We start from the raw sequence: 12,703 nt of genomic DNA, 5'->3' as shown, positions 1-12,703 counted from the left end.
AAACGACGTTGATACCGTCGATTTTTTCATTAAGTATACAGCCAGTCTAACAGGATCAGTGACCTCATTGTCTACGTGTGAAGAAAATGTACCAATGATTAAACACTGAGCATTGCCACAAAGGCAACTGCCCTGCCAGTAAGCTTTGCTGGAAATATTCCTCACCCCTTTGCAGACCGGTAAAGCGGGGTTATGTTCCTGCTTTTGTATAATGAAACATTATTTACAGTGTCTGACATGAGAAATACAGCACGTTTTTCACCTGTCCAGCAAATGGCGTGATCTGATCTGACGCACATGTTTTTACTAACCATAAATGTGAATATTGAATAATATTCCAAACTGCTGGCGTCACTCACAGGCCTTTACCTTCGCATAGGAGAGGACTCGGTGCCCAGGAAACGCAAACGGCGCCATGATACAGCATGTATTCAGACTGATGCCTTAAGCAGGGAAGAGTATGACAGGTAACTGTATCAAATTAGGAGAAGTAGAGAAAGTGAGAGGTAGGGAGAGGGGGAATGCTGTGGTGAATTATTCACAGATCCCTGCTCCGCCATTACCGTTTCCTCCGCGTGCTGCCTCACGCGGTCTTGTCATGTCGCTGATAATGCTGTCAGCGTTTTCAGGCTACCCAGTCAGATTAGCCGCCATCTATTTTAGGCGTTATAATTTCTGTATTTGTTGTCTGTCTGTCTCCACATAGCGAAAGGTGTACAGTGTCCTTAGTGGAAGCACAAGGTGCATATTTCATTAAGCGCGTTTAAAAATAGCGTTTTTCTCTCGACTCCTACGGCGGAGTCCCTTAATTACTTAGTCCCTGAAATACGCCGCAGTGTGTGCTGCATGTTTTTTTTTTTTTAATGTTAAATGCACGCACACCCACCGACACCCCACCCGTCTCCAGGCCGCCTCTTCTGACGCGATCTACCGCCAACCTCTAGTGTGTGCCGGAGCGCTAGCCAGTCTGGGCCCGGAATTAAATGCATGTTTGGCTAAGATCGATGTGCCGTAGCTCCTGCAAATAGTTCAGATGAATTATGCGCATTTGCCGCTTTCTGAATCTTACCTATTTTTACCCCCCCCCCCTCTAGAAGAAAGACAGAGAAGAAAGATTACGTGCGGATGCGATGAAGGAAAGGGAGTTTTATTTAGGTACAGGAGGTAACATAAACGAGGAGGAATAATAAACCAAAATGAACAGGAGTTGTGGAAGCGTCTACACCAAGGTGCAAAATCTGGTGTGAGAGTCCGGACACACAGGCAGAGGCAGCTAGAGAAGTAAAACCACGGTACAAAATTTATTAGTGATGTGTAACGTGAAGGAACGTGTCTTCACTGACTTTAGCCCCGTGCAGACCACACCCCTTTCTGGAAGATCACGCTTCATTCGGGAAGACCACACCCCTCTCAGGAAGACCATACAAATCCCTCCAATTTATAGTTGCGAACTGCTCTGTCACACACTCACTTAGTCATTAGTCTGTTTATTATCGATTACCGTGTCTTTCTTGGACGTTCAAATCGAGGTTTGCTGTTTAATGCAAATGCCTTGTGAGAACATTGCAGTGTTTCATCCTGAACACTGAAATCTAAGATCGGAAGATTAAAAAAAATAATAATAATGATAAAAAATTAAAGCATTTGCAAAAACATCCCATCTGAATTTACAGCGCTCTAATCTGGTTTGCCACCCTGAAGTACCCTATGTGGTTATGAGGTGTTTGATTAATAAAGTCTGAAGTCCCCAGACTTCAGCCACATTTTCACACCCTAAATGTTTTTCAGCCCACGGAAGCCGCAAAGATCGCTTCTCATCCCATCACGGGTGAAATACAGGTACAAATCCCCTGCTTCCTCACGTATGATCTTGATACAATGTTCTACAGCAGTAGTGTACTGTATAACATGGCAGGGTTCTCCGAATCTGGTACTGGAGGGCCAGTTTGCTACACAGTTTACAGATTTCCCTGCTCAAACACACCTACTAAACATGGTAATTAGCTAATTAAGGTGCGTTTGAGCAGGGAAATCTGCAAACTGTCTTGCAGACTGGCCCTCCAGTACCAGAATTAGGGAACCCTGTAATGTGGCAATGAAACAGTGCCCTGTACACATTTGTACCTAAATGAATTCCAGATGCATTTCTTGCATAATTCGCTGTAGTGGAAATATTTCAAAAAGCATTACTTTGTTGAGATTTACATGGACACATCCATAATCTTTTTCTATACATCTTAAACTATGAAAATAGCGTTTCTAAGAAGATGTGCTGTATAACTAGCTTTGCTTTTTATCTCCTAATGCAATGTCTTCCAGCTCCAAATAAATTATGACAAGCAGCTTGGTAATTTAATCATCCACGTCCTGCAAGCCAGAAATCTGGCACCCAGGGACAATAACGGCTACTCCGACCCCTTCGTCAAAGTCTATCTGCTGCCAGGAAGAGGGTAAGCAGTTACTCCTGTGTCACACAGGCGGCTACATTACTTACACTGCAGTTGCATCTTTCCCCTTTGGGGTTTTCAGCATTGGCCTTGATGAACACGGTTTAGTGCAATTAAAGTACCATAAACGCTGCAGAAATGCCGTTTTCCTTGCCTATAATTTAACTCCCCACTAGGAGAACTTAAGAAGATACAAATATAGATACGATTCAGCAGGTGGAACCTGTCCTTGGATTTGCAGCTAAATGTTAGATTTAGATTTGGAAATTACTTGGTGACTGTTTCAAAAGACCTAATTTCAGGCGTGAAATTTGCTTCGATCTTGATCTCAGTATGACTGTGGTATTTGAGTAAGTGCTCTTTTAAACAATGGGCGGTTTTGGGAAGATCTTACGCAGTTAACCTCGCATCTGGGAGTGTTTTCAGAAGCGCTCAGATCATATCTGAAGAGACTGAGGCGGCGTGTCTTTGAATTGATTTTTATGATTCATTTGAAGTTCTTTAGCATTTGCACTCCTGACATTTTGTGGTGGACACAGGCAGAGATGCTGTTGGGGGGGCCCAGCACTTTACAAAGGCCCTTCAATATGTAATATTATGTAATGTAAGGGGAGCCCAAAATACAATTTATAGCTTTGACACTGGAAACAGGGGCCTGTTTCACAAAGCAGGATTTCTTGCTTAGCCAGATAACTTGCCAGATTTAAGGTAGTATGGGCTAAATAGACCTTATTTTCATCAACTTACATTTCGCCCAGACTACCTTAAATCTGGCAAGTTATCTGGCTAAGCAAGTAATCCTGCTTTGTGAAACAGGCCCCAGGTCTTGTAGAGATTATATTACACTATTTCATATTTAGTTATTGTTTAAAGTAATGTATTGTCCCCAGTTTGTGCATACGGTCAAGTTATGTGTCCAGTACCTTTATTCGTATGTATACTGTAAAACCATGTTAGTCAGCCTGTCTGTTTAAATCCCATTATTTTCTTAAGCTTGCTTGTTTGTTTATTTTCCTTTTATATAAAATTTTGTTTCCCCCAAACACATTATGAAGGATATCACCGCAGGTGACTCTGTAAACACGACTACATAACCTGACGTCTGAATATAATCTGAAATGTTTGTTCCTTGGTGTCTGTTGTAAATATTTCCTGATGCAATATTTATTTTTAAATGTTTGCAAACCTGCCCTGAATGCCAGCATTTTAACAGAGAAATATAGCACAGACCATATCAGGACGAGCGGCGGTGGATGATGAATAGATGCATTTGCTAATATATTTTAATATTATTCTGTTGTTTGAAGGTTTTGACGTGATTTGAATAAAACCAAAGACAAATGCTATATGGAATTCAGGCTAGTCCATGATTAAATTAAAATGGTTTTATTACATTTAAAAAAATCAGCATGGCCTTTATTCTGGTTGATAACATGACAGACTTCCAGGGGACGGTATTATGATTGTTTATTGATGCATAAATTCTTATTATTGAAAATGTTGTTTTTATTTCTTTGTGGCTTGTGCACCTGAGTTCTATTTCTTGTCTTTATATGTGTTTTACACGCCTTCTTGCTTTCTGACTGATGTTTTGTCGAATCTGTAATTGTTTCAAACCCCACCTCCCAACCCCCACACCCCTGGACCTACAGCCAGGTCATGGTTGTTCAGAATGCCAGGTAGTGTGGCACTTCTCTTTGCTTCACCTGTCCCCACTTGGTGTTGTTCATTCCCGTACGTGTAGCTGGGCCACGTCTCCAATCCCAGCCCCCACAAATTTCGATTGATTGTCTAATAATGCAAAAAAAAAATAATAATAAAAAATTGTGCCTCATTGAACCTTTTAAACACCCAAACTGAGACATGAATTGGCTACAAAAATACAAATTAAAAACGACCTTGTAGTATTAGACAATGCCATCGCCTTCATCGACTGTCCAGCTGAAATCCATCCAGTATACTGACATACTTCTGAATCTCCCCTTTCTCTGGTCCCTGTTGCCACCTCATATGTGATTTAATTTCCACGTTTGCTCTCATTCTACATGCATTGCATTCATCATTCACACAGTATCATAAATGCACTCTTGTTTAATATATACAATTAACACACGCATAAACCTGTCTGTAGAAATAATTACTGAGAAATTTGTGTATCATCGATCACATCGCGACATTGATATTCTTACCCTCTGTCACCTGTCTTTAGGTGTGTTGCCACCCCGTGAATTTTGGGTCAAAGACTCACCAGTTTGTTTGCACTTGGTGTCTGTGAGCTGCGACGGACTTGGACTGAGTTTCTGAGTCCTCACCAACAGTAACAATGTGTTTCGCCACAGTGCTGAGAACAAGCGACGGACCAAGCATGCTCAGAAGAGCCTGAATCCAGAGTGGAACCAGACTGTTATTTACAAGAACATCCACTTGGAACAGGTATGAAGTTACCTTGATGTTCATATAGTGCCTTTCCTTGAAGTCAAAGTGTACTGGCCCAAGCCCATAACCAGAAATGAATTTCATGAGGTGTCCAGCTGACTTGGAGGGGGGGGGGTTTCAAACAAACTTCGGGGGGGGGGGGGGGGGGAAGCGGTGGTTCAAAGCCATATTTTTACTACGTAGCTACTTGCCTGCACTGCCTCCTATACCATTTTCTAAGCGAGGGAATGGGGTGGCGATGATAAAACTTGCAGAGGAGATATTTGTCGAAAGTTTGTCGAGTAGGGAAGAGGAGGGGTATTGAGAATAATTCTTCTCATGTGGTATCGACCATGTGGTCTGAATTACATTGCGTTTCGCTCTGGAGTAGTGGCTCTGAGGTTAGGGATCTGTGCCAGCAATCGAAAGGTTGCTGGTTTGAATCCTGTGAATGCCAGGAGTAATCCTACTCCGTTGGGCCCTTGAGCAAGGCCCTTAACCTGCTACTGCTTCATCCTGGGTATGAGGTTAACCTACAGTACACCCAGCCCTGCAAGGAGGTCCTCCAGCTTACAGGGAAAATTTGGGGATTTGTAGCATGATTGGCACTCCAGCCAACAGAAAAAAAACCTGATGCTGTTGCATTTGGACTAGCGTGGTGCTGAGGTATCACCTGCTGCATGGCTGCACTTGGGTCTCATGATCTCTGAGGTGGTTCATCATGTGGTTGCTGTGGCAACGTGCTGTAAACAGTGTGCACTCCTTACCACTCTCTGGATTGGATTAGAGCACTTCGACTTTAGAGCAGTCCTGGGGGGCCGGAGCCCTGTGTAGCTTAGTTCGTTCCCTGTTCCACCAATAATGATTCCGCTAAAGAGCTGTGTGGTAATTAGCACAAGGAGTTGAATCAGGTGTGTTAAATGAGGTGAAACCCAAAAATGTGCAGGGCTCTGGCCCCCCAGGACTGGTGTCGGACATAGTTTGATAGGAGAAGCAAACCACTGGGGGTCCAAGGTCAACTGCCTGCCCGCCCCCTCGGGCAGTGAAACAGACAGGCTTTCATCATTCATAAAATTTGCTGTGTCTCAAGTCAAAGGTCACTGGGAGGAAATGGAAGCCCCCTATTTTGGGGAGATTTGGAAATTAACAGAAGGGCTGTGATCTGGAACAGCTTTTGTGGCTCTTGGTGGAGCCCTGTGATCTGTCATTAATGTACCACCCCGGCTGTCACTCATCCTGGTAGCTAAGTTTTTAATTACACTGATGTTCTTCAAAGGGGTCTTGGGCTGTGGAGTTCATCTGTAGATTCTGCATGATAGAAGGGCAGCTCAGAACTGTACTACCTCATTTTGCTTCCTTTCAGAGCTAGAAGTCGCACTTAATTTGTACAAACTCCAGCGCAATTAGTCGCAGTCTTGCAAGATGTTGCCTGATTCTTCCCATGCTGTTGCACGAGGATCAGTACAATCAGCTGTGATGTAGAAATTAAATCTGAGGCCTGGGGGGGGGGGGTTTGTTCTGAGAATCTACTAAGAGAGGAATGTGGGATATCCAGGATTGTCTTGATGACAGAGGTCGAATGCAACATCTCCGGCGTGCCGTCTCTGCCTGCCCTTTCACATTGGTTCATCTTGTTCCATCAGAGGTTTCATTTTGAGACATTTTAAACCTACTCATGTTAGGATTCCTCTAGAAGTATCAAGGCAGTGCTAGTTAGCAGCATTCACTTTCTCATAACCCTTGATATGTCTTTAACCCCAGCTGAAGAAGAAGACCCTGGAGGTGACTGTCTGGGATTATGACAAATCCTCCTCCAACGACTTCCTTGGAGAGGTGAGCTGACAGCCGGAGATGCTGACGTGTAGGTCCGACCATGCTAGATGCTAACTCCAGAAGGGCCACGCCCCCTGCCAATGTCCACACCCCTGGTGGCCATTGGCCACATTCCCTGTCAATGTCCACACCCCCTGTCGATGGCCACACCCCCTGTCAATGTCCACACCCCTGGTGATGGCCACACCCCCTGACAATGTCCATATCCCTGGTGATGGCCACACCCCCTGTCGATGGCCACACCCCCTGTCAATGTCCACACCCCTGGTGATGGCCACACCCCCTGTCGATGGCCACACCCCCTGTCAATGTCCACACCCCCTATCAATGTCCACACCCCAGTCGATGGCCACACCCCCTGTCAGTGTCCACACCCCCTGTCCATGTCCACACCCCCTGTCGATGGCCACACCCCCTGTCAATGTCCACACCCCCTGTCGATGGCCACACCCCCTGTCGATGTCCACACTCCCTGTCAATGTCCACACCCCCTGTCAATGTCCACACCCCCTGTCGATGGCCACACCCCCTGTCAATGTCCACACCCCCTGTCAATGTCCACACCCCCTGTCGATGGCCACACCCCCTGTCAATGTCCACACCCCCTGTCGATGGCCACACCCCCTGTCAATTTCCACACCCCCTGTCAATGTCCACACCCCCTGTCAATGTCCACACCCCCTGTCAATTTCCACACCCCCTGTCGATGGCCACACCCCCTGTCAATGTCCACACCCCCTGTCGATGGCCACACCCCCTGTCAATTTCCACACCCCCTGTCGATGGCCACACCCCCTGTCAATTTCCACACCCCCTGTCGATGGCCACACCCCCTGTCAATTTCCACACCCCTGTCGATGGCCACACCCCCTGTCAATGTCCACACCCCCTGCCGATGGCCACACCCCCTGTCAATGTCCACACCCCCAGGTGATGGCCACACCCCCAGTCGATGGCCACACCCCCTGTCAATGGCCACACCCCCTGTCAATGTCCACACCCCTCAGTGAAGGCCACTACTCTATGGTAATGGCTCTCTGGATCCCCAGGTGTTGATCGACCTGTCAAACACGGGGCAGCTGGACAACACGCCCCGCTGGTTTCCCCTGAAGGAGCAGAGCGAGAACATCGACCACGGCAGGCCACACTCAGGACCGGCAGGGGCCCAGCAGTCCCCAAAACCGTCGGTCATCAAAAGCAGAAGTCACGGCATCTTCCCTGATCCGTCCAAGGGTAGGGGAGTCTTTACATCACCCCGCCCCCACCCTGCCCCCCCACCCCGCCAGCCCTCCCCACCACATCCCCCATTCTGTAGGGACGCTGCTCTGTTTTCAGTTGTATCGTACGTTGTAGCTTTCGCACCATGCAGTTTTCATTCCTGTCAGTTCCATGAATACGCTGAACTCAGAGCGGACCATGTGTCCTTGATCCCTGGATGCCACCAGCCCTGCTGTCCAGGGCTGAGAGGGCGAGATGGCAGACTGGGGTCTTTCAGGCCCGGCTGCCACCAGCAGCAGTCCAGCTGTGTTGTCTACTGTGATGTCTGTTGTGCCCCCTGAAAACTGACTTGGCTGTAGTTTTAAAGTCAGCCTGCGGGTGGCGCCATTTGCCCACCTGGGCCAGTTCACAGGGGGCTCAACCTTGTAGCACATTTTGCAGCAACAAAATGAGTCTGACTTATATAGGCGCTACTGTCATTAAACTGTAAAATGTCCAATTAAAAAAAAATCTTAAGTAGCAGCAAGTAAAGATGAGTAACATTAAACGCATTGTTAATTTGCTAAGGGATTTTCAAGATGTACTGAAGGGTCTCCCTGAGGTCTGCTCTCCCTTATCTGTTCCTGTACAGTGCCACGCCCAGACGGCGGGCGCCTTACGCCCGTCTTGTTTGCAGTGTGAGCCTTACGTTTGCCAGCGATGCCGAAGCGAATGACCGTCCATGTTGTTTTAGACATGCAGGTGCCCACTATTGAGAAATCTCACAGTAGTCCTGGCAGTTCCAAGTCCTCCTCCGAGGGACACTTGCGCTCTCATGGACCGTCACGCAGTCAGAGCAAAAGCAATGTCACTCAGGCCCAGCTGGAGGACGCGGGCGTCCCCATGTCGGCCGCTGAAGGTGCCGCCCATCAGCTCCGACTCCAACCAAGTAAACGACGCAAATAACTTGCTCCGCATGGCAGCTTACCTCCTCTCATCCGTTGCTACCTTTGTCCTTTCGCTCTCGTCTGTTTCCCTCCCCAACCCCCCCACCCCCTCCGTCTTACTTCTCGACTGCTGTAAACACGGTCCACCCATCATACAGTTTTCCGCTCCTGTATGTCCCTCCTTGTGTAACTGCAGAGTTCACCTCTTGACGATCCCCCCCCCCCCCCCCAAAAAAAAGGGGGATGTGTAACTGTCTGTTTGTAAACCATCCAGTAAAACACAGAGTAATTATTAGACTGCGACCAAAATCAGATATAAACCCACTTCATTAACCTCGCATTCAATGCTAAATTAAAGTTTGGTTAAAATCAACATAAAATGAAAACTATATTTAAATATAGTGAAGCAAATATTTTTTTTTTAAATAATCTTAAATAATATTAAATGTTAGTGGAATGTTAGTAGAAAAAGGCAGCATATTTTTGAGTATATCATACTGTTTCTCATGCACTAAATAAACACAACAAAACAAATCATTCTTAACGAATAATTGTCAGTCTAACTTGCACACTGTGCCAGACCAGGGAAGATGTCTACATGCCAGTAGAGGAGGTCTAACACAGTGGTCTTCATCCTAAGTCGTCCCCACCCACCCCCAACCCTGTCCGTCTTCTCGTTACCCAAAGCCGTTGTTGCTAACATGACGAGCTGTGGACTTTCTGATAAGCTCCTCTCTGGACTCGGGTGGAGGCTGCGCACCCCCTCCCTATCGTCTGCCCCCTCTAACCGCGCCCATCTTTTTGTGTTGTTTTGATTTTCACCTTTAATTTTTGTCTTCGATAGCCACGCTATAGTGTGGCTATCAGCTGACAAGTTAAAAATAAATAAATAAATAAATAAATGTAATTAAACAGGCAGTTTCGAAAACTGCCCGGTCCTTTTGACTTGCTGTGCATGCTGTGTCGTCCCCCTGGACCCACGACGCACCTCGGTAAAGACTTCAAGCCCCAGAGGCCTCCGGGAGGGGGCCCTTTGTGTCGTGCATGCCCTGACGTGTACCGTAAGCTGATTCCATGCGAGGATACATACTTTGGGTTTTCCATTTCACCCACACGTTGCGGCAGCGGTGCATAAACGCGGGCCGGCAGGCCGTGCCAAGGAGCGGCACAGGCACAGCATAGAGGGAGTCCTCACTATTCAAAGGACTCAGTCTGACTCTCTGCCCGCGCCAGCCAATGAGAGCAAAGACACAAGTCAGCTGACCCTCAGGAAAGTGATGTCAGACGGAACATCCAAGACCGACGGAGGTGAGAGATGCATTCCTCTCATTGCTGAGAGACGGCAGGCTTAACATACGCCTAAAACGATCCGGTAAAAGATGGAGTAACTAACTAACTAACTAACTAACTAATAATATAACTGTGTTTCCCATTTAATTCATGCCGTGAAACATTTCTCCAAAAGCTCCCCAGTTTTTTGCTAATACCATAAAATAGCCATCGGGCGCCAATCTGACGGGGTGTCCTCGTCGTCTGCTTGGGCCCGATTTGGCGTTTTTGGGAACATCCGCTTCCTTATGCAGGCACCCGTGGTCCCTGTTCTCCAGCGTGCTGCACAATCAGGCCCCCCCCCAATTAGAGGTATTAGTGAAGCAGGCCCCCGTTGGGTCTCACTGGCCGAGCCAAAGGGAGAAAGTGCATGAATTATGGCACCGTACCAAGCCACACATTCCACACGCCATCTCTCCATGTTGACACGGGGCAGTATTTTTTTTTTTGGGACATAATGACATCGCCACAACCCTATACTGGAATGCGCGGTTGTGGAAGCGGGTGGACATTCCAGTACGAAGTGTCCAGTGCCCCATCGGAGGCATAAGTGCACAAAACATGACGATGATGATGGGTTAAGTCATGATAGGGCTGATGTCCAGAACCGTCCCTGTAGTTATAAATACATAACTTGACCACTGTACATTTATTTATGTGTGGCTTAATCCACAGACCTAAATAAGGACTAAATAGTTTCTTAAATCTTTTAAATCTGGAATAAATTTGAATGTTTCCCTAATATTAAAAATAAGTCCTTCTAACAATATAATTTGACTGCAGAATGAATGTCCTGTGCACCTAGATATGAGGTTCAAGAACGACACGCTTACATGTGTGGCTTTGTGTATAGACGTCGTCACGTTTGTTTGGCGTCCCTTACCGGATTTGCTCGAGTGTGTCCCTGTCCCCGCCAGCTCTCTCACACGCTCCCGTGTGCTTTGTGCATGCACCGGCTGTCCGTGTCAGTCCTGTGCATCCATGGGTCTGTGTCCCGCTGTGAGCTGCGCCTGAAACCTTCCCCCCCCCCCGCCCCTTTCTGACTGTGCTGTCTCCTAACACAGCGGGGCGCCAGAGAGCCAAAAACAGGGCTTGTTTTTCTATAAGCGGGTTCACCCTGCTGGTCAGGTGTGCTTGTCCTGTAACTACAGTGCAGCCAGAAGCCTCCTCCTCCCTCCCAACTGGGGAGGCCTCCGGGGCCTCGTCGAGGGAGGGGAGAGAGGGGCAGGTAGCGTTGAGACCTCAAGGGGATGCTTCTCTGTTCTCCGTGCAGCGAGGCCGGGCCACAGGGCCCCGGAAGTCACAGTGACGACAGCCTCCTCCGGAAGTGGATTCAGTGGCAGCGGCTTCAACCTGGACGGGGACGCGGGCGGCCCCAACGCCGTAGACAGCGCCATCTTTCAGGTCCCCCGGATGTGAGTGCGCCGCCTTTCCTTTGGCTGCAGTTTCTTGTCCGTCCACAGGGGGGCACCACAGTTCTCTGTCCTCAGCAGCGGTTTAGTAGCTGTCATGCAAACACACACAGTTCGTACCTCTAAATTGTCCATAGAGTGTGATAATGTGTGTGTCTGTGAGTGTATGTGTGTCATGCGATCCTGTCCAGGGTGTATCCCATCCTTGTGTCCAACGTAGCCTGGAATAAGCTTCAGTCCACCCATGACCCCGATTAGAAGATGGATGGATGGATGGATGGTTAGAAACTCACTCGTCAGTCCCCTAGCCGTTTAGCAGTGTGTGACTGTCGCATTTTCATAGTGCTGACTTGACCTGAACTCACCAATTTTAAGCAGTGTTAGTCCCAGCATTTCTGCAGCCAGGTAACCAGACTTTGCTATCACTAAAAACACCCCCCCCCCCCCCCCAGAGAAGGCATTAAGTCTGTCCTAACAGCCGACAGCCGCCCTTAATCACGCGACACTCCTTGACCGAAAGCGACGGCAGGCTTGTCCTTGTGTTCTGATTAGCGGCAGCGATGTAAGTATCGATGTTTTGTTTGTTGGCGGACTGTTAAACGTTGCTGTTGGCTTTGCTGGCCAATCGATGGCTCATATCCCCCCCCCCCCCCCCCCAAAAGGCCGGTGTTAATTAAAAAGTCTGAAAAGTCAATTATTAGCTTACTGACCCTTTGGCCCCCCTCCCCACCTTCATTAAAATCTGTTTGTGAAGACTTTGTAATGCTGCAGTTGTTGCTCCGAATAATGGAGCGTCTGGATACTGGCAGGACTGTCTTTGTTTACTGTAATGTGCTGTAATTGATGCAGAAATAACATCGATTTCAGTAAATGACTGTGTCTGTATGTGTCCCAGAGGGAAGCCACTACCCAACGGTACAGACAAGACGCGCGTACCAGACTCCCTGGGGCTTCCAGACACTGAAGGTAGGGATGACCGAGGTCCTGGAGCCTACCAGGAGTGCCACACCGTGCGGGCTTCATGTCTCTCGCATGACGAGGTCTCAGTGCGGTTCACTGGGCGGCGGGCGGCTGCCCGGGATGCTGTCCTCCGTGGGGGACACTGACTGAGAGAGTCAATGTC

General features: G+C 47.8%; 1 protein-coding gene across 8 annotated transcripts in view; it reads left to right on the top strand.

Annotated features, from left to right (window-relative positions):
* The window catches only part of LOC111833280 (protein piccolo-like), an 88,433-nt gene that overhangs the window by 63,332 nt on the left and 12,398 nt on the right, over positions 1 to 12,703 (top strand). For 5 of the 8 annotated variants that reach the window (XM_023791411.2, XM_023791407.2, XM_023791406.2 and 2 more), the window contains 10 exons: positions 1,789 to 1,839; positions 2,320 to 2,450; positions 4,100 to 4,126; positions 4,787 to 4,880; positions 6,624 to 6,695; positions 7,745 to 7,928; positions 8,647 to 8,841; positions 9,965 to 10,147; positions 11,442 to 11,583; positions 12,476 to 12,546. In XM_023791411.2, the coding sequence (XP_023647179.2) occupies positions 1,789 to 1,839; positions 2,320 to 2,450; positions 4,100 to 4,126; positions 4,787 to 4,880; positions 6,624 to 6,695; positions 7,745 to 7,928; positions 8,647 to 8,841; positions 9,965 to 10,147; positions 11,442 to 11,583; positions 12,476 to 12,546 (1,150 nt within the window). The remainder of the gene's footprint in view (positions 1 to 1,788; positions 1,840 to 2,319; positions 2,451 to 4,099; positions 4,127 to 4,786; positions 4,881 to 6,623; positions 6,696 to 7,744; positions 7,929 to 8,646; positions 8,842 to 9,964; positions 10,148 to 11,441; positions 11,584 to 12,475; positions 12,547 to 12,703) is intronic. The other 3 variants (XM_023791404.2, XM_023791409.2, XM_023791410.2) reach the window with 3 other exon arrangements.

This window comes from Paramormyrops kingsleyae, chromosome 1 (genome assembly GCF_048594095.1).
Source record: "Paramormyrops kingsleyae isolate MSU_618 chromosome 1, PKINGS_0.4, whole genome shotgun sequence".
NCBI classification, from domain to species: domain Eukaryota; kingdom Metazoa; phylum Chordata; class Actinopteri; order Osteoglossiformes; family Mormyridae; genus Paramormyrops; species Paramormyrops kingsleyae.
The sequence above is the reverse complement of the archived record's forward strand: the minus strand, read 5'-3'. Positions and strand labels throughout refer to the sequence as shown.